Source organism: Narcine bancroftii, chromosome 6 (assembly GCF_036971445.1).
Source record: "Narcine bancroftii isolate sNarBan1 chromosome 6, sNarBan1.hap1, whole genome shotgun sequence".
Lineage (NCBI taxonomy): Eukaryota > Metazoa > Chordata > Chondrichthyes > Torpediniformes > Narcinidae > Narcine > Narcine bancroftii.
This window is the reverse complement of record NC_091474.1, coordinates 90,681,318-90,708,775: the sequence shown is the minus strand read 5'-3', so window position 1 is coordinate 90,708,775 and position 27,458 is coordinate 90,681,318. Positions and strand designations below refer to the sequence as shown.

At 40.7% G+C, this 27,458-nt stretch overlaps 1 protein-coding gene across 2 annotated transcripts in view; it reads right to left on the bottom strand.

Annotated features, from left to right (window-relative positions):
- Positions 1 to 2,976: 2,976 nt before the first annotated feature.
- The window catches only part of LOC138736330 (anthrax toxin receptor 1-like), a 71,503-nt gene continuing 47,021 nt past the window's right edge, over positions 2,977 to 27,458 (bottom strand). The window contains exons 16-19 of one of the 2 annotated variants that reach the window (XM_069885661.1): positions 23,667 to 23,834; positions 22,098 to 22,178; positions 6,171 to 6,395; positions 2,977 to 5,665 (exon numbers count right to left, since the gene is read on the bottom strand). In XM_069885661.1, coding sequence (XP_069741762.1) covers positions 5,663 to 5,665; positions 6,171 to 6,395; positions 22,098 to 22,178; positions 23,667 to 23,834 — 477 coding nt within the window. In that variant the 3' untranslated portion in view covers positions 2,977 to 5,662. Of the gene's footprint in view, positions 6,396 to 22,097; positions 22,179 to 23,666; positions 23,835 to 27,458 lie in introns of both variants that reach the window. The other variant, XM_069885660.1, reaches the window with a different exon arrangement.

Sequence of the window (27,458 nt, the reverse complement as noted above, 5' to 3'; positions counted from 1 at the left end):
GGAGAACCTTGACCTAATCCTCCTCGGGGAGGTGTATTCTCCACTTCTGAGCGGTCCCCCCTAGGCACCTGAAAGCGGGTGGGACTACAGCCACAGTCAGCTGGAGCCGCTGTTTGCTCCGCGACGCCTCTCCCCACTGCGAACCTCTCAGATGCCAGAACAGCTCTGCCGCCTGAATGTCACTTTGCACACACCCGCAGCTGGCTCCGGAGCCGCATTCTCCCAGCTATTCCATCCGAAAGCGGCTTATGATGAAACATGATTAGATTGATGGTTGGAGTATAATGAAAATAGTTGTGGTGAGCCAAGGGGTTATGAATGATTTGGTGCAGAAATGTGATTGTCAGGACTATAATATATAAAAACATTAACAATGGCGTGAAGCAAGGCTGTGTTCTCGCACCAACCCTCTTTTCAATCTTCTTCAGCATGATGCTGAACCAAGCCATGAAAGACCCCAACAACGAAGACGCTGTTTACATCCGGTACCACACGGATGGCAGTCTCTTCAATCTGAGGCGCCTGCAAGCTCACACCAAGACACAAGAGAAACTTGTCCGTGAACTACTCTTTGCAGACGATGCCGCTTTAGTTACCCATTCAGAGCCAGCTCTTCAGCGCTTGACGTCCTGCTTTGCGGAAACTGCCAAAATGTTTGGCAATGTAAAGCAATGTCAGCCTGAAGAAAACTGAGGTCCTCCATCAGCCAGCTCCCCACCATGACTACCAGCCCCCCCACATCTCCATCGGGCACACAAAACTCAAAACGGTCAACCACTTTACCTATCTCGGCTGCACCATTTCATCAGATGCAAGGATCGACAATGAGATAGACAACAGACTCGCCAAGGCAAATAGCGCCTTTGGAAGACTACACAAAAGAGTCTGGAAAAACAACCAACTGAAAAACCTCACAAAGATAAGCGTATACAGAGCCGTTGTCATACCCACACTCCTATTCGGCTCCGAATCATGGGTCCTCTACCGGCACCACCTACGGCTCCTAGAACGCTTCCACCAGCGTTGTCTCCGCTCCATCCTCAACATCCATTGGAGCGCTTTCATCCCTAGCGTCGAGGTGCTCGAGATGGCAGAGGTCGACAGCATCGAGTCCACGCTGCTGAAGATCCAGCTGCGCTGGATGGGTCACGTCTCCAGAATGGAGGACCATCGCCTTCCCAAGATCGTGTTATATGGCGAGCTCTCCACTGGCCACCGTGACAGAGGTGCACCAAAGAAAAGGTACATGGACTGCCTAAAGAAATCTCTTGGTGCCTGCCACATTGACCACCGCCAGTGGGCTGATAACGCCTCAAACCGTGCATCTTGGCGCCTCACAGTTTGGCAGGCAGCAACCTCCTTTGAAGAAGACCGCAGAGCCCACCTCACTGACAAAAGGCAAAGGAGGAAAAACCCAACACCCAACCTCAACCAACCAATTTTCCCCTGCAACCGCTGCAACCGTGTCTGCCTGTCCCGCATCGGACTTGTCAGCCACAAACGAGCCTGCAGCTGACGTGGACTTTTTTACCCCCTCCATAAATCTTCGTCCGCGAAGCCAAGCCAAAGAGAAAGAGAATATATAAAAAAGGACAGTGTCTCATAGCAACAGACATTTCAGAGTCCAGGCTTTGATTTCTCTCAGCTTTTGTTTGCAAGTAAAGGCTTAAACTTTTCTGAAGAATTCTCCGAATTTCCTGACTCACTTTTGGACATCAAAAAAAAACCACAACACTACTCACAATGGTAGTCTTAGTGGGCGTGGCTAGGAATCGCGTGATTGTTGCTGCTCTCAAACATCTGAAGTTTATCATATGCGGCTCTTGCGTTAAGAAAGTTTGGCCACCCCTGGTGCAGCAGTTAGCGCAACGCTATTACAGCGCCAGCGACCTGGGATCGAATCTGCTGCAGTGTGCAAGGAGTTTGTACGTTCTCCCCATGACTGCATGGGTTTCCTCCCACCCTTCAAAACGAACTGGTGTTGTAGGTAGGTTGCACGGGCTCGTGGGCTGTTACCATGCTGTATGTCGAAATTTTAAAATTAAAAATTTACGAATAGCAAAGATAATTTTACTTCAGGCCTGACTGTATCTAGATCCCCTTTTCAGGAGGGCCTTTAGCTTTAATCAATGTGAATGGCCAAAGATCTGGCAAATGGGTTATAATGTGGGGGGGGGGGGGGGGGGTGGGGAGAATCTTGGCAGAAAAAAAATAAAGGTTAATACATATACCAGCCATTCTTAACGGGGGCCCTATACTTCTCCACCCACCCCCTGCTGGGGGCCACAGCATATTTAAATAAAAACCTTGTTTTTTTTCACCCCACATAAAATAAATATTCTTTACACAGTCAGTAGGAGTGAAGTACGGAAAAAAAAACTTGACTGCCTCACGGGGAAGGAAGCCAAGTCCTGGCGGGCCCATATCCGAAAATAGGTTGAGAATGGCTGGTCTATTGGTTTAAATATATCTCCTTTTCAGAACAAAAAAAAACTGTGTCATTGTATGTAAAAGATTTGCAATTTATTAGTGATTACAGACAAAAGGGAAAAATATAAATTTATCATTACAGATAGCAACGCAAATATGAAACACAATTTTGCCACTTAGCTATTAAATGAATCCTTTTGTGTAGTGCCAAACTTTGTATTCTGTTGTCCAAATACGTTTCTATTAGTGAAGATCCCAACATGTGCTGGAAGCAGAAAATTCAATTTTCTGTTACATTTGTAATTACATGTTCTCTACCTTAAATGTGACCAATTAACACATTGCTGGACTCCTCAACTAATGAATTCAAAAAGATAAGCTTCCCCCCCACCCCCCGAATCAGAAAATATTTGAAATACATAACAGATCAGACATTGAAAGGCCTACTTATTATATTTACGCGTTAGTCCTGGTCTGCTGTGCGCTTCTAACCTTCTCCAGCTGTCCGTTTCTCCGCTGTTTTTTCCCCCCCCACCCCCCCGAAAATATACACAGTGTCATAGAATTCTACAGTAGGCATACGGGCCCTTTGGCACAATTCATCCATGCTAACCAAGTGGCCAATCTGAGCTCGTCCCATTTAGACCATTCCCCTCGAAACCATCTCCTATCCACGTACCTAAATGTCTTTTAAACATTGTAATTATACCCCACTGTTATTTAAATAAGGCAGCGAGCGTGTACGACAGCTTTTCAGGACTGCTGACAAAGTTGCAATTCTGGCATCATTAAGAAAACAATCGTAAACTTTAAAAAGATTAGAAATCAATACCAACGTCGTAAAGCAGCTACAGACCTGTGGTCAAATAATTACATACTTAAAAACTACACAAAGGACTGCATCTAGGAAAGATGTTTTTCTTTGAAGCAATTGTTGTTAGAATCCTTACAATTTTAAAATGTGGTCATCCAATTACTCTAAAAGAATGTTAATTGCTATTAGCATTTTCATACTTCTCTAAGCAAGTTCCCAGTGTGGAAAAATGCCATCAGTTATATGAGATAAAATGTCCTGAGCCTCGTATGTGATTATTTAATGTTTCATGTGAGTTTAAATTGTAAGTGTGGTCTGTATGGGACACTACTAGTTTTAGCCATATTTAATCCCTTTGCTTTCTGCTCCACAAACTGCCCAGATCTTGACGTTAGCCATGAATCCCTGATTCCAGTCAATTGAGCAACCTTGCCAGTGAATTGTTGATGTATTTCAGCTTTCTGGAGCTGCTGTTCATTTCGTGCCTACACCCCACCCCCATTTAGATGCTCACCAGATTGTTCCAGGAAATAACTAATGTCAAATAAGATTAACAAGAAAGAATCAGCAAAGTTTATGTACTAAATGTTAATGCTAAATATTCTCAAGCTCTGTGATGACTGCTTGCATGCATCTAGCATCTTGAGAATTTAGTGACCAACATTACTGAGATTCAAGTACCTACACCTAGACCACAGTTTAGTCAATTAATACATTTAACTGTCCTGCAGTAAAACTTGATTTATTTTCTATTAGCACAAACGCTTATAATATTTTTATTACCAGCGTGAAATTTATTTATCTTATCTGCTTCTAAAGCGATGGGCAGTACAGTTAGTGTAGCTGCTAGCGTGACACTATTCCAGCGACCTGGGTTTGAATTCAGTGCCGTTGGTAAAGAGTTCTCCCCGTGACCTGCGTGGGTTTTCCCTGGGTGCCCCGGTTTCTTTCCCCCCCCCCACCCCACCTTCCAAAACCATGCGGGGTTGTAGGGTAATTTGGGTGTAATTAGATGACATGGGTTTAAATGGCCAGAATCGAGTTGTAAACACATTTTTTTAAATGTAAAAATACGACAGACATTGTTATGTATTGTCAAAATGGAGCCTTGTCCCAGGGGAAAATGCAAGGAAGGGAATAGGTCACCGGAATTGGATGTGGTCTGAAAAAGGATCTGGACCCTTGGAATTTATATTGAAATAACTATAAGGTTCTTAACATCCAGCAGCTAAGCACTTCCCAAACCCCCTGATTAAACTTTTAAAAGCATTCTATGAGTTGTGACCCACAGTGAAAAGTGTTTTGCAAATCTTGCCACAGAAAACTTTGCTATTTGGTCGCCAGCTAATAAATTCTAAATGAAGAGCACATTGAAATTTACACACGAAGAATTGACTAACTTGGGTCACAACCTGCACACATCTCTCCATTGTTTATCTGCTCCACTTTAAACCTAAGGACAGCAAGAAAACTCCCTGGATTAGGACCATTGTTTTGGTTGTGCACAGTTCAGGGTCACCGACCATGCACAAAAGAAGCATAAGTGAAATCGCAGCTGAGAGTTCGGTGAATTAATCAGTTACGAGGTCAATCTTTGTTGTACCACAACAATTTTCTAGTGATTCTACTGGTCAGTTAACCTATGGCTTTCATTACATTAATTACGAATGAGGACTTTTCCCACTCGCAATGGCTTCACTCTCTCAGCTTTATAAATAATGAACAAGGGCCTAATTACCTTGTGCTCATTGACCACAAGCTCCAGTACATGTGAAGAACTCTTAATTGAATAGAAATAGGGATACTGGCCTGGAATTTCCTGCTTTTACCCAGAAAATTGCAATAAAGAGAATGTGAAGCCAGTACAACATCCTAAAAGATGGAAATGTAGACAAAGTTGACATGCAAGTATCATGCACTCTAAATTATGCCATCTTTTATGATATTTTGATTTGTTCTCACACAATAATAGTCCCATGTACAAGTTATAAAACTACACAATTGAGCTCCCCATATTTTCTCTACCAATTTTAAGTAAGGCACAGCTCTAAATTTTAAACTTTAAAATTTAAATTTAACTCTACTGCAATCTTTTTTGAGTTTCTTAAAAAATATTTTTGTTTCTTTGAATGCATTTTTTTATGGAGCGGGATATCCAAAATTGAAACAATTGCAAGTTCTTAATGATCTGTCGGTAAATGTGCTGCTTGTGTGCACAGAGCTAGGGTTTGCTTTGTCATGTGCTGATAACATGAGCAAGAAATTTGAATGCAGTTTAAACATTGATATAACAAGGGCATAAATCTCGATGCATTTTCTAGATTTTCCAATATTTCCCCATGTGCCAAAGTTGCGAGTTTTGACTTGGTTGTTGGAATTTGAAGTCCTTTTCAATTTTGCACCAGATGTTGAATGTGATCACTGAAAGAATTCAAGAAAATGCAGACTTGAACATCAGATAATAGAGGCATGACACAAATTAATATCAACTTCTCCAATTTCTGTGAAACATTTGTGTGTTGCACTTGAGCTCAGCATCTGCAGACTTTCTTGTATAATGAGATAAATAAAGTCGTTGTTGGTAATTCTTTGAAATGTAGATCTTTAAACCATGTAAACTCAAATTCTGCTTCAGTATAAAAAATTTCAAAGACAAAAATGCAGGATTTATTATAAAATAAAGTGAATTTTATAAAAAGTCCTGATTCAATGGAATGAAAAGCACATACATGGACACAATATAAATCCAGATCAAATATTTTAGACATTAGGGTTTTCCAGATGGAAACGTGCTGCACAGCAACACATTTCACTTTTTCAAAGAAATCTATACACTTAATAAATATTTGGCTTGATGTCCAATAGTATTTATCCATGGTGTTTTTTTTGTTTGCCAGCATAGATCCTTGCAAGGTCAGGCTCTTACTGTAGGGCGAGGGGGAGGCCGCAAAGGAGGTGGCGCACGAGATGGTGGTGGTCCAGGAGGTGGACTCCTCACAGATGGCCTTGCTGATGTAGCAGGTGGGCTCAGAGGTTCGGGGGTTAAAGGAAGATATTCATTGTTAGGAGGTGACACGTGAGCAGTTGCAGTATTGCACGTAGGAGACGGGGATTGGTTTTCTTTAACTCTGGTGAAGTTGATGCAGCGACCCTGAATTGAAAAAGAGAAACAACGCAATTACAATCCGTGTCTTCACTCCTGCAATTTATATAAAAATAACTTTGCCGATAATGCAAAACAAAGTGGAATCTGCAGCTTTAATACCAAGACAATTATCTGGTAAAATCACTGGTCAGAATAGGCAGAAAAATTAATGTTGCAAGTATTAGAACATGGAACATAGAACACTACACCACACTAGTGGTCCTTCAGTCCTCAATGTTGTGCTGACCCATAACCCTCCTGACCATGTAACCTATTTTTCTTCCATCTATGTGCCTCTCCAAGAGTCTCTTAAATGCTCCTAATGTTTCAGCCTCCACCACCATCCCTGGCAAGGCATTACAGGCACCCACAACTCTCTGTGTAAAAAAAACCCACCTTACACCTGATGTCTCCCCTCAACCTTCCTCCCTTCCCTTTGTATTCATGTCCTCTGGTGTTTGCTATTCCTACCCTGGGAAACAAGTGCTGGCTCTCCACCCTATCTATGCCTCTCGTAGACCTCTATCAAGTCTGGTTCTGAAGACCTATCAATCTTAACGTTTTTTTTTAAATCCACATTTCCTCTTCCTTAATCTCAACATTGTCCAGCTCACAAGCCAGTTCTATTCCGACCTCACCCTGATCAAGGTCTTTTTCTCTTGTGAATACTGAAGCAAAATATTCATTTAGGACCTCCCCAAACTCCTCCGCTTCCAGGTGCCTGCTGCTTCCTTTATTCTGAACATCTTGGATGACCTTTTATTAGCAAGTAAAAGCTCATTACTAGAGAATTTTGGTCTTTCTTAAATTTATAAATTTTAAATTTAGACACAGGGCAAGGTAACAGGCCATTTTGCCCATGAGTCCGTGCTGCCCAATTACACCCAATTGACTGAATCCTCTGTTTTTGAACAGTGGGAGGAAACCGGTGCACCCAGAAGAAACCTACACAGTCCTTGAGAGAACATACAGACAGCACCAGATTTGAACCCCGGTCGCTGGAGCTGTAATGGCACCATGCTAACCACTACACTATTTGATTTTGTAGCATTACAAATTTGAATATTTCTCTATACACCAATATATCCTGCACTCAAACTATCGATTTACAGATGAAAGCATTTGGATTTTCCACTGACTCTTGGCCTTTGCAGGACCTTGACCAGCGCGACTTCATCAGAGACTCGATGAAGAGTTTGGGCTCGAAGCGTTGACTGTTGTTCTACTCCCTCTGCTGCTGTTTGACCTGTCGAGTTGCTCTACACAAAGTGCTGGAGAAACTCAGCAGGTCACACAGCATCTAAAAAGCAGTCAACATTGCAGGCCTGAGCCCTTCCTTGGGAATGTGGAAGTGCAGGCAATAGGAGATAATAGGTGGATACAAGTAGGAAGCGGAAGAGAAAGAAATCAAGAAGTGATAGGGAGAGAGAGCAGGGGCAAAGAGGGGTAGCTCTCTGATAGGAGAAGAAATTGAGTCACTTGAGGTAGCAACCGTGGATCTGTCCCGCCAGGTAATGGTTTGATTGTCTGGCCTGTGTGTAACTAAGAATGTAATTTCCCAGCATGCAATGCAACGGATGGGTGGAAACCGGAAGTGACCTATGACAGGGGAAGTTGTTTGGAATCAGTTGAAGCAGCTCAAGGAAAATAAAGTCGGCTAAGTGTTAAACCCATGTAAAGTCGTTCTTCTTGAAAGAACAAGCATAACAGTCTGGCACCGAAGCATGGGTGGTGGTTGACAGGATGGGGTGGGGTCTTGTATCTTTGTTGGTGGACATGCAGCCATGACAGACGCAGGCAAAAAACGTTGATTGCCATCAACTTCCTATGAAGGTGGCGTGAACTGCTGAGTTTCTCCATTATTCTTCCATATTGCATTGGACCCCCAGCATCTGCAGATTTCCTTGTTCAACGAATTCCTTTCGCAGATGATGTTTGGCTTCAAAGTCTAGCATTAGCAGTCTTCTGTGCCCCCTCCCCCACCATAATTTCATTCATTTTGCATGACAGTGCTTTTTTGGAGCATAGACAAACAGCCTGATGCTTCCTTTAAATACTCAGAGGCAGGGATGTATTGTGTGCCTTTTTCTGAAGGACATATTTTTCACTTTGCTGCTAGCAATGCCCTAGTTTGTCTAATGTGCTAACGTTAACAGAGGGTTTTCTCTTTGGAGTGAAGATGGATGAGTGGTGACTTAACAGAGGACTACAAGATTATGAGAGGTGGACAGCCAACACCATTAAATTACCCCAGAACACTGGCAGCAAATACCAGAGGACATCTGCTTCAGGTGAGGGGAGGGAAGTTTAGGGGAGATGTCAGGGGTAAGTGGGTGGTGGATGATTGGAATGCATTGTTGGGGGTGGGGGTGGAGGCTGGTATAAATGGATGTAAGAAAATTAGAGAGCTATGGGTATGAGGGAGGGAAGGTTTAGATTATTGAGGAGGTTAATATAGGGAAGCACAACTCCTGTCAGATACTTCATCAGGTATCAGGCCTGACACTTTGATTACACCTTAGGACTTTTTATAGTGATAAAGAAGAGAACATAAAGGCGGATATTCTCCATCTTTACATCCCTTCATGAAAGCTCTCTGATTCAGCAGATGAACTCCGATCTGTCTCGCTCCACCTCCTCCGTTAGGGCAATGCCACTGAAAGCAGCTGCAAACGGGCGGGCTGATGAGGTCGCGGTGACGTCGTCGGCCCGCGAGCCAGGAGCACAAATTTTAAAGCGCTCAGTGTGTATTCACATCAATCACATCATTACTCTGTTCATATGAATGATGGCTAAAGGTTTTTTTTGGGTTGGAGGGAATGTCTACATTAATTTTTTTACTTGCCGGGGTGTCTGGATGATGTCACAGCAACGGGTGGGCACCACTTGCCCAGCCTCCCTCCGCTCCAGAAGACGGCTCCCAATGCTGCTCTATGAAGGCAACACTGTATCTGCCTTATAAGGCCTTCTGCATAAAAAGATATACTCCCTTTTTTTGCATTGAGCTGGCTTTAATGTGGGGTTGCAGCCCTTTTACTTTTATGACCTGCTGAGTTTCTCCAGCACGTTGTGTATCACACTTGATCATAGCATCTGCAGACCTTCATGTTTAACCCAACCAAAGAAAAGCCATTTCAATCTATTTTGAAGATCTGATTCTACTCTTCAGAGTTCTTGTTTATACATTTCTAACATAAATAAACCAGTTGGCAGCAAACAACAATCTTCAAAATTAAATACATTCCTTTTGTAGCTACCTGATGATTATCAAGAACTCCGAAGCTATTTAGCGTGTAAATGACTTCACTCTTGGTTAGGGTTAAATAGTGGCCTATTTCTTTAAACAATGCACATGCATGAGAGTTTGGGGAAGTTATTAAGAATTTTAAAAAAAAGAAAAACATTGGAAATAGATTTTTAAACAAGATTTTTATGGTGTTTCAGATGCTTAATTATCATCGGCATCTACACACATGTTGGTGTAGCAGTTAGCGCAACGCCTTTACGGCGTCAGTGATTGGGATCAGGTCAGGGTTCGAATCCCGCGCACTCTGCAAGGAGTTTGTACCTTCTCCCTGTGTCTGTGTGGGTTCTTTTTCCAGGGGCCCCAGTTTCATTCCACCATTGAAAAAGCGTACTGGGGGTGAGGGTTAATGGGGTGTAAATTGGATGGCGTGGACTCCTGGGACGAAATGGCCTGTTACTGTGCTGTATGCCTAAATTGAAATATTTTTCAAAAATGTATTCTTATGCAGAAGCTGATCGATTTGCTGTGCATTTCCATATATCAGACGAAGTGTTTGTTGTCATATGTTCAAAGATACAGTGAAAAACCTTGTTCTGTATATAATCAAGGGAATTCTAAGTATTGATTGACTTGCCTTGATTACATACAGAATAAAGTTACAACAAACCATGCAAAATAATTTAGAGCAGAGGTCGCCAAACCTCAGCTCGCAAACAACATGTGGCTCATAGATATATAATGTGTGGCTTATGGAAATATGTTGGCTGAGACAGGAATTGTACAAGCTGGTAGAACTTTAATTGCGTGTGGCTTACGATTGAAAATATTTGGTGTGTATACTTTACATATTGCATGTAATAGTCTAGGGACCACCCCCCCCCCCTCTATTTCTGGCTCCAGTTGTCCGCCCATCAGATTTCCTGACACCCCAACTGCTGACTCTTGCCTAGGCCTCGGCTGCCCTCCTGACCACAGGCTCTTGCCTCCTAGAGCACGGCCACCGGCGTTCCCAACACCTGACCGTAAACTCTCGCCAAAGCCTTGGCCCACTCACTCATCCGAGCTCCCAATGCCCTGAACAGCACAGGTGCTAAGTGCGATCAAAAGTAATGTGTGTGTAATAGTCAACCCCCTACATTTCACCCTGAAAAAAGTCCAAAAAATTCATTTACACTTGCATATATGGTATGTGTACTTTTTGATTATTGAACCTAATAAATTATCAGTTTAAAAACTAGATACATGAATGAATATTATAACGTAGATGTATTATTATTTATATAAAGGTTTTGTAACAAGATGTGCAGTTAAGGGTAAAAATGTGTCTGTAATATCTTTTCATGTCTTGACGCTCTCAAACATCTGAAGTTTATCGTTATGTGGCTCTTACATTGAGGAAGTTTGGCCATGCCTGTGTTACAGAGAAAAATTTCAGATAAATCAGTGCAAAAGCAACGTAATTTTACTTATAAGAGTTCAGTCATACTGATAAGAGAGGGGAAGAAACTTAAACCACTCATATTTTCCCTCTGTTTGATGTGCACTGGTTTAAGTGTGGGAACTGTAATGAAGGAAATGCTTTCATAATATGTCTGTAAAAATAAATGCGTGCGCTTGCTATGGGGCAGGCTTTTATTATATCTATTTGTTCTTGATTTGGGAGCACGGCATCATTGAAATTACTACCTGTAAACACAATTTCATTATAAGATGATACAAGCAAAACATTTCAGGCATTGCCACATGAAACTAACGATAACGTAGCCACGTTTGACCACTTCCAACCTGAATGGAAATCCAACCATATTTGGCTACATATTCAACTCAGCAAGAATTTAATTTCAATAATACACCTCACCTTATTTGTATATTAATTAAAATCACAGTTAAAAATAACTGTACCAGGTTAAATGTTCCTTTGGGCAATGCACTGATTAGGGAATATCGCCACGTTCCAACGTGTCTGTGCTCATTTCATGCCATGTTAATCAAACACAAAAATACTCAGTAGTAAAAAAAAATCATAGCTAACCCATCACTGGTGTACAATCAAGTAAGAAACCATGAATCTGTTCAAATTATTCTCACTTCAGTTAAAGCGAGAGGGCCGTCAACATGCTGCCAGCTTCTGCCACACACTTTGATTACTTGTCAGACAAACAGATGGAGAGTTTAAAGGCCACGAGCCATATTGTGACAGAAAAGATTCCCTTCTTTGTTTGGCACACTCTTAGGACTTTTGCAAATGAGAAAGAGGAATGTCTTGCTGCTTTAAGTGAAATCAACAGTGTTCTAACATGCCTACGCACTGTGAAATATTCCAGCAAACTACAACATGACTGAAACAGGATTTGTGATAAAATCTGTCTAACGTCAATTATTCTTCTTTCCCACAAGGATGCAGTTTCTCTGACGGTCAAATGGTTTCAAGTCAGATCATGCCCATCAACATATGCATCAAGCTTTGACAGAAATACATTGTTTCTTCTATCTGATGTAGGTTTATCTATTAAACAAAGTTATTGTATTAATTAATTTTAAATCTCTATTAAATGATATTTCAACATATCAGAATTTTGGATTTTTACTTCAGCAAAAAAAAAGAACAGCGTCAGTACTTAAAAGAAAATTTTCTTTGGTCAAGAAGCCAATTGAAAGGCACGTTAATTGAGTGACAAACAACCAATTAAGAATTGCAAGATTGCAGTCTCCTTGTGAGTTTCAAACTCGATGGGCTGAATGGAATGCATGCAAGTGAATGCTTTGTCAGCATGAGAGATGCCTTATGTTACTCAACAGCATCTGAAGGCATTGTAATAACCCATTGTGCAACGTAAATGAGTTAGATGGGATTTAAGAGGCTAATTTATATCAGCAAGTCATGCTGACTACAACCCTTTTTAATGAATGTACCCTTTGCAGATGTTTCCTGGCACCTCATAATCAGATTCAACTGGTGCAAAATATATTAAACAAAAATGTGGACATTTTCAAAAATTCTCTTGTGGCCTAAATGGACTTTGAGCGAGCAGACAAAATCTTACCAAGCAAATGTCATGGTTCAACTGGGAATTCTTTACAGAGCAATTTAATTTTGATTTGATCATAATGTTCAATATTTTTTAAAAAATCTACTACTTAATGGTCTCTGAACAAATTTTGAATGTAGATAAACATCACAGTAACGGGCCCTTCCCATGGTCCTCAAATGACCAACAATCCCCTACGTTTTGAAGGATGGGGAGGAAACTGGAGCATCCGGAGAAAACGCAACTCCTTACAGGCACTGCCCGATTCAAACCAGGGTCGCTGGCGCTTGTAATCGCGTTGCGCTAACCTCGTACGATGCCCTGTGTTTCTTTTAAACATGTTAAATTAAAATGCAAAAAGGACAACATAATACATAGATTTATCAATTTACATCTTTCTTTTGTGCTCAGTTGCACTACATATAACTTAATTGGCAATTAACCTCTCCTCCACTCTGATTTTGTAAAGAGATTAATTAGGTGTGACGGGTAATGATTACTCTAATGCAATACCCCTGGCATATTGGTCTTTTGCCGTCTGGTATGCATTGAATCTTTAAAAGTAAGGTGTTGGATCCTGACTGTGACACCTTTCTATTTCCCAGTTTGCAGTTAGTAGCCCAAGCTGCCTTCCCTACAAAGCAGATTATCAGTCTGCTAACATTCTGCTCTTCTCACTTCCATCATTAGCTCTGACAGTAAAATCTCTATGCTTGCCTTGAACTGAAGCTTGTTGCAATTCATGACCAACTGAAGACCAGTAAGGCACCATATGGAACAACTCCCTTACCTCCACTCACATCTGTGCTGTATTCATGCTGCCCCATTCTGTTCTTTCCCATATGTTCATCCTTGTGTTTGGCTGATGGCTGCGCTGCTCAGAAATTTGCCTTTTCTCTGCCCAAGTGCTGAGGCAGCAGGCATTACCTTCATCCTGACTTAAACCCAATCAATCACAACAATTTGTTTAGTCCTTTCCTAAGGACATCACGCTTGAATGCCAGACCCTAATTATCATCCTGTGAATGGTCTCATGTCCCCTTAGGTCTATCTATTGAAGTATTTGTTTCATGAGGACCACCTAGATGCTGGGTTGTATTGTAAATTACCTCAAAGCAACTTCTGTTAACAATACATGAAGCCATTTCATTCAGCTGTTCTAAGAAAGCAGTAATGCATTTTCAGAGTTTACTCCCGTGACAACTTCTGTGCATAGTTGTCATCTTCCCTTGCTCTTGTTAAACATTCCATTAGAGAATATACCTCAAAATGTTACTGTGTTATCTGTGCATAAAATTATTTGCTTTGGAATCTGCATCGCAGATTATTTTGTTCCTAACTAATGTCGCAAATATATCTCGATAGAGCAAGACTTATTTTTATCTTTTTTCTCAAGCCCAAAAGCAAGCATCTCAACAGTACATTTGGAATACCATGTGCAGTGTTCTGGACATCCCAGCTACAGGGAGGACATCAATAAACTGGCAGAGGAAAGGATGCAGCTGGGACTGGAGGGGATGAGTTATATATAGGGAGAGTTTAAGAACCTTAGAACACAACTGCCCTTTGGCCCATCTAGCCCAAGCTGAACTATTATTCTGCCTCGTCTCATTGACCTGCACTCAGACCATAGGGCTTGGTACCCCTCCGATCCATGTACCTATCCACAATCTCAAAGTTGAGCCTGCATTCACTACTTTGGCTGGCAGCTCACTCCACACTTGCTGCGTGAAGAAGTCCCCTTGAATGTTCCCTTTAAACATTTCTCCCTTAAGCCATCTTCTCATCTCAGCCACCCACAGTGGAATAATCCTGCTGGCATTTATTCTACTCCTCATAATTTTGTAGACCTTGGTCACGTCTCCCCTCATCCTCCGACTGGGTTCTATAGACTGTGCCCTTGTTTGCTGGAGCAAGCGAGGTCTACAGAGGTTTACAAAATCACGATGAGCTGGAGTAAAGGGAATGCTCAGTCTTTTTCTCCCCCCCACCACCCCCCCACCCCCAGAGCAGCTGATTCTAGAACTGGAGGGCATGGGTTTAAAGTGAGAGGATTTAGGAGGGATCTCGTGAGAAGCAATGCTTTCACTCAGAGCACGGTCTGTATCTGGAATGAAGTGCCAGAACTGTAAAGATGGGCCACATTCAAAAGACATTTGGGCAGATTTATGGATAGGAAGTGCTTGGATATGAACCAAATGCAGGCAAATGGGGTAAACTCAGAAAGCCAGCATGCACTATCTGGGCTGGTCTTCTTTGTGTAACTCTAACTATAAATGTTCTTACCTACAATTGCAGTTATGGAAACACATCACAATTATAATGGCGCTCTTAAAGAAAACATTGTCAATCGCAGAATCAAAAGCTAGTCACAAGTGACGGTGATTGTTTGCCTTATCTTACTCAATCCATTCTAAATGCTGCACACTGCACATGGAACCAGGTCTCCCTTCTCCTTCTCTAATCTAGAGTTTGTTCCAAGCACTAATCACAATGAATCACTAAATCATTGCACCTTGATGAAAGGCTCAAACCTGATGTATCTTGATCTTTGCTCTATAAAGTCCACTGTTTGACCTGCTGAGTTTCTCCAACATCATGTTTTTCCATATCGCTCTCTGTATGACAACCTTTTCAACTGAGTTTTAAATGTATCGCCCATTAGTTTGGATCTCTTAGTTCCTACAATTTTATTTAAACTAATGATCTGAATTTGCACTTTATACTCCTACAGTCCTTTATAGCTACAGTATGTAAGAATATCTTAGGCCAGCCATTCTCAACCGAGGCCCCAAGGCCCTCCTGGGGGTGGGGGCCACGCCACATTTAAGTAAAAGCCTCATCTTCTTTCACTTCGCATAACATAATTTTTATTTGTTTTTTTTATGTAGTAAGTAGGAGAGAAGAATGAAAGACACCAAAACTTCATTGCTTCACAGGGAAGATGGTCCATAAACTTGGAGTGGGGGGGGGGCGGGGGGCTGCAGTGAACTGAGATTCACTGGTGGTGTGTTATACTGAGGGCTTGGGAATTCTCTGAGAAAGCTCAGGGATTGTTAGATTTCTGAATATTTAGGGAATCAGATCAGAAATATAATGCCAGTGATATTGTCTGAAAGAGGCTGAACGGGCCACTCCCACTCCTGTCTCATTTGCTTAAATTAAATTTTAATTTTAAATTTAGACATACAGCATGAAAACAGACCATTTTGACCATGCTGCCTAATTTACACCCCATGAACCTACAAGCCCCCGGTACATTTCGAACGGAGGGAGGATACCAGAGCCCCTGGGGCAAACCCACGCTAATACTGGGAGAACGTACAAACTCCCTACAGACAGTGCGGGGTTCGAACCCCGGTCCCCAAACTCTTGCGTTAACCATCACACTAACTGCTGCTTGCGATCATGGCCTCTGCCTGGCTACAAAGGCAAAAGTAAAAGCCACCAGAAAAATAACAACCAAGCTAAATACTACTCATACCTTTACTAACTGCAGCTTTGTCCTTTCATATAGCTCATCTCTCACATGGCTTGCGCTCTTTTGAGTTAATACAATGGTGGTTGCATATGCTTGAATGTGTGGCAGTCAGTGAGGAGGATAGTCTGCAAGAAGCCACAGAAAATCTGGCTGAGTGGGCAGACAGTGACCGATGAAATTCAGTGCTGAGAAATATGAAGTGAATCAACTTGGTTTAAAGGGTGTGCATGAACATGTCAAAAGAGACGTTGAGAACTGTTTATAAAGAATATGGGAATCGTGGGGTTCATAAAGTTCCTGGCATGGCACAGTTGGTGAATCGGCTAGCACAACACCTTTACAGCGCCAGTGATCAGGACCAGGGTTTGAATCCCACGCTGTCTGTAAGGAGTTTGTATGTTCTCCCTGTGCCTGCGTGGGGTTTCCCCAGTGGCTCCCACCGATCAAAATGTACCGGGGGTGTAAGTCAATTGGGTGTAAATTGGCCTGTTACCTTGCAGTATGTCTGAATTCTAAAAAATAAATTCTTAAATTGGATCTGAACAAAACATATCCACTTTAAAAACCTCACAAACACTGATGAACTGTGAAGCTTGGAATTCTTTGAAGATAATCCTTGACAGGAAAACAATCTCCATAGTTTGTTTATATATCAGGCAAAACCGGAAGGGATAAGGAGAACAGGGAACTCTTTTGGACAGAAATAAAGCAAAGTGCGTCTGAAATAGAGGGAAAGATACACAGTCAATTTGTTGCTCCTTTTTCAGTTTCTGAGCACTTTATCTTTGTCAAATGCCTTAATTACAGGCAATATCATATTAACCTTAATGCAAAACAATGCTCATGGCTGGTATTTGGAGTTTAATGAAATACTAATGAACAGTACATCTTTGAATATATTGGAGTTGAAATAAAATAGAACATATACTGATAAAATTAAACTGTTCTACTCTCGAATGTTTAAAGAATTTGTATTTCATTCCATTTAACTCTTTCGGAATGGTTTATAAATGTCTATCCATGTCTTGACTTAAAAAGGCACTGGCGACTCGCAAATGATGAACTACATTAATGAGATGACAAGACTGGGAGAGAGTGAATTTCCATTAAAACTAATCAGCAGCTTTTATGATTAGATGTGAAATACATCAAGATAACCTATTTTTATAAGTTTCCATCCTGATAGTTTGGTTTTAACATTTTGCAGTTTGATTTTACATACAGTTAGCATTTCTTCATAATTGAAAACATATGCCAGCTCTTGACAGCATGATCACGCATCCTGCTAGCTTGACATTACTTCAGAGCTTTCATCTCCAGTGGAAAGTTACTTTTTAAAGTTGCCATTTAAAAAAAAAACAGGAAGTTATCTATTTTTACTCCCCTTCCCCTTTGGAGGCTCTAAAACCAATGTGGGAAAAGTTAGAAAAATGATCTTCGTGCACTCTGAGGGCCATTCTTACTGTGTCACAACTGCTTGAATGTGTGGTAATCAGTGCTGAATCGCTTACTTCATGAAAAGAAACTGCCCACCTGATCCTTTGGGGATACTTTTTATGAAATACTAATGATATCATGTACTATTTCAAACACAGTTGCACCAACTACTTGGTTGTAAATATTGGCTGACTGTCACAGTCCTGGACATCAAAGGCCGTTCTTAAACTTGCAGCTGTCCGTCATGCAGAACGATTCTTTTTTTTAAACATCAAGATATTCTTTCTTCAGCCTCTTACCAGTCACTCCTTGGCTATTTTGGACAAATGTAGACCTTGACCATCTAAGAGTTTTGATTTTAAACTGTTTTGCTTCAGTGGTATTTTTGCAAATCTTTAAGCAGGTTACAGCTAGACAGGAACTCTAATATATTCATTGTATTCATTGCAGAAAGCTGGCATGAAGAAGAAGTGGGCTTATTATTAACAAGAATGTTTGTGTCAGACAAGACGTACATAACAGGATACAGCAGGACTGAATGCCTATTCAGAAAGCTCAATGCAATTATATTTCTAGGAGGAAGAAGATATCCATACATTATGCAACTGTTGAATGAGATCAGGAATTAAGTTCCTTCACACACAAAAAAAAGCTGTATAACACTGGACAATTAAGATTTTGCTTCCTGAACACTTTTTGGGTGTATTTTATGAAAATCATCTTAAAATTTTCCTACCACATGCCAGCTTTCGGATGTGACCTATTTTTTTGTGATTTCCTGTCATATTTTTAACATGCTTTAAGTATACAAAACCATGAAGTGGAACGTATCAGTGAAAATTCATTTTCTGCATTTCCACTTGGACTTCGTCCCTGCTGATCTTGGTGCAGTCAGTGACGAACATGGTGAAATGATTCATCACGGCACTACGACCATGGAAAAGCAGTATCGGGGCAACCGGAATCCACCAACGCTGGCCGACTATTGTTGGACACTGACACCAGAGGCATCAGATGCTGAGTACAAATGAAAATCAGCGGCAAAACATTTTTAGGCCAGAGTTAGCAATATGCCAAAATCATTATGCGATTAAACATATTAAATTCAATAAAAGTAAATTAAATGTTTCTCCAACTTCCTACGTGATACAGTAAATCTGTGTTCGGCTTGAGACTAGGACTAGAGGAGCATAGTTTAAGAATACAGGGAAGGCCATTTAAGACAGAATGAAATGAGGAGAATTTTTTTTTATCCGGAGAGTTGTGGGTCTGTGGAATACATTGCCACAGAGGGTAGTGGGAGTGGATTCGTTGGATAGATTTAAGAGAGAGTTGGATAAGGCTCTTGTGGGCAGGGGAGTTAAGGGTTATGGGGATAAGGCTGGGATTGCTTATTGAAAGGGAAAGATTAGCCATGATCTGATAAATGGCGGTGCTGGCTCAAAGGGCCAATTGGCCTACTCCAGCACCTATTGTCTATTGTCTAAGTTTATCATAATTCCCCAATTTTTTTTTTCAGGAAGCAAACCTTTTGAAAAACGTTGTCATCCCGTGTAATCAGTTATGGGATTTACAGTAATTTTCTTCATTACAATTCATTCTAAATGTCCAGGAAAAGGGTTTTGTTGCAAAATAGTGAGAGAAATCCAATCTTTTAAATCACACTTAATTCGTAACACACTGGTCAACCTTTTGAAAAGTTGACCAACTCAAAATAAAGCAATGACGGTACTACTTCGATGAAAGTGGATCAATCTCACCAATAGGACCTCGTCCTAGAAATCAATCTGCTGCAAGGGAAGGGTTTTTAAGATCACTCTTCGTCTACTCTCTCCTTCAGCATGGCAATACTCTGGAATACTGGCGCTGCTCTCACTTGGAGCATGCACAATATTAATTGCTTGACTATACCAAGGAGCCAATATATTTGGATGCCAAGGTCTCAAGCTTTTGACTTTCCCCCTTTAATGTCCTTCTTTTTTATTGTCTATCATTCAATTTTAAACTTCACATGGTGATGGTAACTCTCCCAACTTGAGACATTCATATGATGCTTCATATAAACCTAAGCAGGTTATATTTATCGGAATGTTCACCTTTGAATACAGCAGTTTAATGTGTCTTTAATCTAAAAGGAAACCTACAAATTCCTATTTGGCCTTCTCTTGAATTGTAATTGAATGATCTTGTACTGTTTAGTCAATTACCATCTCAGGTTTCAACATTATGAAGCTGTTGAGGACTGGGCACTGAAAAAAATTTCTCATAACAGTGTCAACGTTTTGTGTGGCAGCATCTTCCTATAGAGTAATGATATCGGCTGATAATATGGAATATCCCTGATATCCCTGTGTTATATCAGCCATTAGATCACTATCCACATCAATAATGGAGAGGTTTGTCAATAATAACTTCCGTTGAATTCTCTACCAATACCATTTATGCTGATGGTTGGAGTCACCCCCCCCCCCACCTCCCCACCACGGACCTCCTCCCATACCAAACCATACAGAAAGCTTAGTAATGGTCTTTGGACTTAAATGTTACTCATAAATCACAAATATTAATGACCGCCATATTGTAGCTAAAACACCAGAAAATCTGACAAAAGCATAACCATCAACAGCAATGAAAACAACAGCGTGCGCAGATGTAACCACGTGATTCGAAGCCCCGTTGTAATTGGGGAATAATGACAGATCTGATCGGAGCGCATTGGAAGGTTCAAAAATTAGATCAGCATCGAGTAGGCATATTGATACATGTAAGCTGGGCTTACAAAAAATGTTTTTGCTGTTATAACTAACTACAGGGATTTTTTTTTTATAGAAAATAAATTTCTTCTGAAACTGCACAAAAAGTCAGTTTGGTGTCACCCCTCTAATGGAGTCACCCGATGCGGTCCGCATCCCCCTAGTGACGACAATGTGGTTGGTAACTTAATATTACTCCTGGAATTTTGTCGTGAAAGACCAAAAGAAAAATGCAGATGTTAGGAATCTGAAATAAAAATAAGGAGGGCTTCAAGTACTCAGAAGAACTTGTGTTAATATTTCAGGTCATTGACCAGAACTGAAGATGTCAAGAAGAAAAAAATGTTTTCAGTTGCAGCCCTGAGAAAGAATAGAGAAAATAAGGAGGATGTTGGTAATCTGTACCTCTCATTTACCAGCTGGCTCCAAAAACATTGACTCACCCAGGCAACCATGGTCTCCTCCCAATCACATCCTTTTCCCACTCCGCAAGTTCAAGCACACTTGCTTTCTTACTTCTCCAGTTCTGATGAGGCTTCTTTAACCTGAAAGTTTAACTCTGTTTTTTTCAGTGTCAATTCTGCCTGACTCATTTAGTATTCCCTGCACTTTCTGGCTAGAATAGGTTGATGTATTTTTCCTTTGCTGGAGATTGGCACTATCTGACATTTTTTTTGTGTGGTGAGAATGTTACTTGCTACGTATCAGTCCGCGTCAGAATCTTCTCTTGGTTTTGCTGTGCTGACCCGAGAGCTGATTAAGCTGCTCAGAAGTTGAATGGAATTGAACATGTACAAACATCCCCACTGTAAACTCACTGACGAAATAAATGGAAATGGTTAGAATGAGGAACTCCATAGGTACTGAACACAGATACCGTATATTTTGGCATATAAGCCAACCTTCAGATAAGTCAGGTCCACATTTTCATGGTTTTATCATATGTCAGATGCATAATTCAACCCCTCCCCCCAAAAAACAATCTCTTTGATTGACCTGTTGGACGTTGCCTGAAGGTGGATGTTATCATGGGGCCTCCAGCGAAATGACGAAAGTTTGAAGCAAGTTTGAAGCTTCAGACAATGATAGTGATTTTGTAGGATTTTAAATGCGTTTTTTTTTTCAAAGAAAATTTCTTTCTAATATACTAGTAGCTTGAAAATTTGGTGTTTCAAGAGTCATCTTATATGCCAAGTCTATGTCGAGTGGTTTTTTTGAGTGGAATTTAAGGTCTCATTTTTGTACGTCGACCCCTGATTTTTGAGTGCTTTTTGAGGGCTTCAAGACTCGACTCATGCGCTGAACTATACGGTATATCGTTGGAAGTAAAACACAAGTCTTCAGACACCATAGTTGAAGTAGAAACACAAAGATTCTCCAGCATTGTATTTTTACTATATTGTTAGGATTTTGTCTACATCCTTTGTCTATATCCAAACTCTGCATGTTTAAATTGGTTTTAGTCAAATAATTAAAATATATTTCATCATAGATTCCTTTAACGACTGAATACTTTGCCCAGGAATCTGCTTCTGTGTATTATTTAGTACTTTTTCTAACCAGACACCTTTTTAAAAAAAAAACGTCAGCCTCAACAAGTAATTTTAAACAGGATGAAAAATGCAACTTCAGTGACCTTTTGAAACCAAGGTGAAAAACTACGATTTCTAGTTATTTCATTAGGATGGAGAATGCAAAGTTTCATAAAATCTTTGAAGTCTAGCAGTAATGGTGCTTTAGGTATTGAACGGCTGACCTTACCTTGTCTCCAGGCTGCGGTCTCATCAGAGATACGTGATCATAGCCTTTGCGAAAAAGAGCCCACAGGGCATCCAATTTTCCCTGGATAAATGATCACAATATTAGTTGACGTGTTTTTCCGTTGGTTATCAATAAGCTACGTTGATATGATTTTAGAGACGATGAGGGGAGAAGGCGGAGAAGAGGGTAGGGGAGTTTAAATTTCCTAAGTTGGCAAAAAACTAATGGAAGCATGTTGGTCATTCATTACTATTAGAGCCAAAATGAAAATTATTCCCATTGTCTTAAAGGTACTCCACATTAATCTTATTTGACATTGATCAATGGTACATAAGGCATTTGGTACATCTGGTGGTGAGTTTTTATAGATTATTGTCGTGTCTTATGGTCAGTGCACCATATCGTGCCCAAAACAAATTAATCTAATTTAAAAAAAAATTAGACATACAACATGGTAACAGGTCCTTCTGGCCCATGAGCCTGTGCAGCCCAATTAACCTAAAACCCCCGTAAATTTTGAAGGGTGGGAGGAAACCAGAGCCCCCGGAGGAAACCCATGCAGACACAAGAAGAACGTACAAACTCCTTACAGACAGAGCAGGATTCGAACCCTGCAGTAACAGCGTGGCGCTAACCGTGTCACCGTAATTAAGTTAAATGGAAATTAATTACAAAAAGTTAGTAAAAGTGTACTGAAATATTTAAAAATGCTCACATTTATCAATTAGTTTAGGTTGCAGAGAGGATACTTTCAAAAGTTGTGAAGACTGAAAAGAACCAGAACCATGTAGGAAAATTCTAATTTTCAAATATTCTGAATGAATTAAGTCTTATTGAATCCTTGCTTGTATTTAGCATCGGACATGTTCGAGCAGCTTTCTACATGCTAAGATTATCTGTGACACAACTGTTCCTTAGTAGTGTCATATTTTCTCAGCACTGGCTGCACATCATTCATTAGCATGATGTCTCCAATATAGCCGACAAATAGCGTGCATTTAAACCATAGTAGATTTGTTCTAAATTATTTGATGTTTTAAATATCGATAACAACCTGTGATTATGAGCATCAAAATGCATGTGACTGCACTATTTGGTTTATTTAAAAGTACAGTTATAGTCATTCTCAATCTTGGGCAGCACCAGCGATCAGGACTGGGGTTCGAGTCCCGCACTACCTGCAAGGTGTTTGTGCCTTCTTCCCCCCCCCCCCCCCACCACCCTGGTGTCTGCATGGGTTTTCCCCAGGGGCTCCAGTTTACTCCCACTGTTTCAAACGTACCGGGGGTGTGGGTGGGCTAATTGGGTTTAAATTGGGCAGCATGCACTTGTGGCCTATTACGTGTTGTATGTCTAAAGTTAAATTTAAAATTCAAAGTCATTTTGACAGCTGGGGCATTTTAAATGCTGCATCACAAGTAAAGATTTGGTCAATATGGGTACAGTCTAGGGTCGAGACTGGGGCTGCTGAGACCAATATTAATAGGAATGTAAGTGATAATATGCAGCATGTTTACTTAGTGTTCAATTTCTTTAGTTATAATATAACCATCAGGTGAAATAAATTACCTTCACGGGTGTATACCATTTTCTCCGTTGTGGTGGTTTGTAAGGTCGATATTTACAAGGCCTTGGATCCATTGGCTCAAATTCTTGATCTGGCATTTTGATGATGGCATTTTTTGGTTTTTCTAATTTTGCTCCTTCTTCTGTTGAACCCTTATCACCCCAGCGTACCTGGACACAATAAAAGAACAACTCTTGATGTATGAAGAAAAGTGATGAAATGATAAAATCTTGTGATTTTGACAGAAAAAGTATTTAATTCCTTCGAAGAAAGATGCTTTCCTTCTCAAGAATTGGCAGCCTCAGAATAGACCAGAATGCCAAAGGGTCATAGTAATAACTTATTCCAATTCAATGTTTAGTTCGCTGCCTCTAATTGACGAACAATGCACGGTTAGCACAACACTGTTACAGCACCAGTGACCTGGGATCATATCTGGCGGTGTCTGTAAAGAGTTTGTACGTTTTCCTGTGTCTTCGTGGGTTTCCTCCGGGCACTCCAGCTTCCTCCCACCATTCAAAAAAAATGCACGGGTTGAAGGTTAATTGGGTGTATTTGGGTGGCACAGGCTCGTGGGCCAGAAGGACCTGTTACCGTACTGTATGTCTAAATTAAAACAATGCATTGGAGGATTGACAAGAGTCTGACAGCAGCTGAGAGCCAAACACATGGAGAAGTTAGAAGTTAAACACAAGCCAGAGGAACTAAGGATGGCAGAGTTCCTGCCCTCAAGGGATCAGCTTGGGGTTTTGCATCAGCTGGCAGTTTCATGGACACCATTACTGACAACAGTTTTTAATTATATAGAGAGGTATCTTCCCAAATTAGAAGCTTTTCTGAAAGTGATATTGAAGACAAGTACATACATTAAGCCAGAGATTGAGTTGTAGCATAGTATTTATTATTTTTTAATTAATATGTTTTTTAATCATGCAGTACAATAACAGGCCCATCTGCCCCATGAACCCGTGCCACCCAATTAACTTACAATCCGTTGAACATTTTGGAGGGTGGGAAGAAACCGGAGCACTCGGACGAAACCCCCAAATTGCTCACAGTGTCGGATTTGAACCTGCATCTCTGGCACTATAATAGCGTTGTGCTGACTTGCTATGTGAACCGTGCTCCCCAATTGAATTTTTGTTCAGTGACGGCCCAGGAGGACGATAACCGGAGACTCAGTCATGATAATACTATTGGATATGAATGATAGGCTGTTATCATTACCTTGCTGGAGATGGCAATTACTTGCTGCTTTTGTGACAGTGACTTGCCACTCTGACTCAAAACGTAATTAGGATGGGGAATTTGAGTTAAACACAAATGAAATTGGCTGGACCACCCTAACCTTCAGCCTACTGCTCAGAGGAGAACTGACAGCTCACCACTGCACCAAAGTGTGCTCCCGACTTTTGTCCAAGTCAGAAATGTGCTCCTAGACAGCACAGAGCCCTAGTGGATACAGAATGAGCCCATTTATTTGAACAGGGTCTCCAGGCTAATGTGGGGGGCACACCCTGAGGGCACAGTGATAATAGACAACAAGAAACCTGGATGAGTCCACTGGCGGCTGCGCAACTGCAGGCTCCACTCTGGAGATTACGTATAAACGTAATCTTTGCAAAGGCGTGTTGCCTCACACAGTGCCCACTATTTGATGGAGGCTGCAATAACATCCTCCTGCATCTTAGCGCTCGGCCCAATCAGTGAACAGCCTGCTGGACCGAGAGCCCCTTGAAGGTGCCCAGGAACAGTGCAAAACATCTGCTGAATGCCTCATTAAACAGACAGATACGAGCTGTGAACAGACTGCTAACGCCACAAGAAAAAGTGAAACCTGAGTCGAGCTCACAGATCTATGGTTAGTGGGAAAAAGATTTAAATATTGTTTTGGCAGGGGAGGAATGGTCACAAATGTGTTGATAGTGTTATAAAATTAATTAATGTGAGGAATAATATGATTAATTATAATTTTTTGCATCAATTATATTTAACTCCTGAGAAATTGAAAAGATATGGATTTAGTATGACAGATTAATGTTTTAGATGTAGAGAGCAAAAAGATATTTTTGCACATTCAGTTTGGTCATGTAAGAAAATTAAATATTTTTGGGAGGAAATTATAACATTTTTGAGAGATTTGTTTTAAATGGATATTCGATTGGATCCAAAGTTATGTTTATTGGGTTATGATAAGGTTCCATTTGTTGATTCAAGAATGCCTAAACCATATTTAGCTTTTTTAAAGTTAGCTTTAGCAGTAGCAAGAAAATGCATAGCTGTTACATGGAAGAATGATGTATAATTAAATTTGTGAAGATGGCATATTGAATTGCAGTTTTGTTTGTATTTAGAAAAATTAACATATAATGTGAAAAAATAATTATTCTTTTTTTATTGATACGTGGGAATCATATTTGAAATATATGGCTATAGAAATTAAATAACTGTATTAAGTTTGGCACACCAATCAGGGAATATTGGTTTTTGTTGTAAGTTTTTGGGGAGAGGGGAGATCGGGGGAAGATTTTTTGGATTTTTAGTGGGTTTTTTTTATGTTATGGGGAGGGGTTATAGTTATTTTTTTTGTGTGTAATTTGAAAAGTTAAATAAAATTTTCAACAAAAAAAAAGAGCTATGATTTGAGGATCTGTCATCCGGGTCATCTCCAAGCTGAAATAACAAGAGGAACGCTAAATTTTAATGATTAAACACAATGTGAACATCTGAAAGTTCCCGAGGTCTTCTGTTGCGACAACATAGAGGCTTTTAAATTGGAGCATTCACTCAAATGATGTGCTCTTTTTTGACACATTATAAAATTCTTACCTGTATCTAAGACATCAAGGGAAGTGCACCGAGATAATAAGTCTGTGTGAGACAACAAGGAACCTGGACGACTCCACAGGTGGCTGTGCAAGGCTGTACAACCATAGGCTCCACTCTGGAGATTACATATATATCTTTGGAAAGGCTTGTTGCCTCACACTGTTTTTAAGGGAGAGTTGGGAATCTGACACTATCAGTATGTTAGTGGGGAGACAAGCCGGTCAATGGTGTTCTTAGGGCTCCTGATCTCATGTTCATCCTAACCCTATCCAATGCCTTTGCACACTTGCCCCCCCCCACTCCACCCCCTCCCTACCAGCTCATCATGTCTAATCACCAATGATCCTGTCCCTCAAAGCTGAGGAGGTTAGAGCATGGAAGGCCCATTTTTCCTATTAGGAACATAGGAAGTAGGACAGGAGTAGGCCAAAAATGGCCCATCGAGCCTGCTCCGCCATTCAATACGATCGTGGCTGATCTAATTTATGACCTAACTCCACCTACCTGCCTTCTCCCCATATCCCCTAATTCCTTTATCATGTAAAAATTAGGATGTAGTAGATCTGGTAAATGATCGAATGTCAGAGTCAGAAATGTTGCCCATTATTATTATTATTTTTATATTGCACCTCCCCTTGTTTTAAAACAACACGGAGCCAACTCAGGACTCACAAGACTTCGAAGAAGGTTAACACGACTAATTATATACAAATTTCATCCATATCAGAGTGAAACGCAGGGGGCTGAGAACTTCCCTACCCTCCATGCTACTGGCAAAAGTTCAGTCATTTGAAAAATTGACCTCAGGCCAAAGTGAGACAAATTTTGTTTACAATTTAAGTAGAAATTCTGTCTGGCCCGCAGGAAAAAAAGAATCTCAGGGTTGTAGGTGATGTCCTGCATGCACTTTGAACTTTGCATTTATGGCACAAGTAAGAAAATATTTTTTTAAACAACTGCTTGTA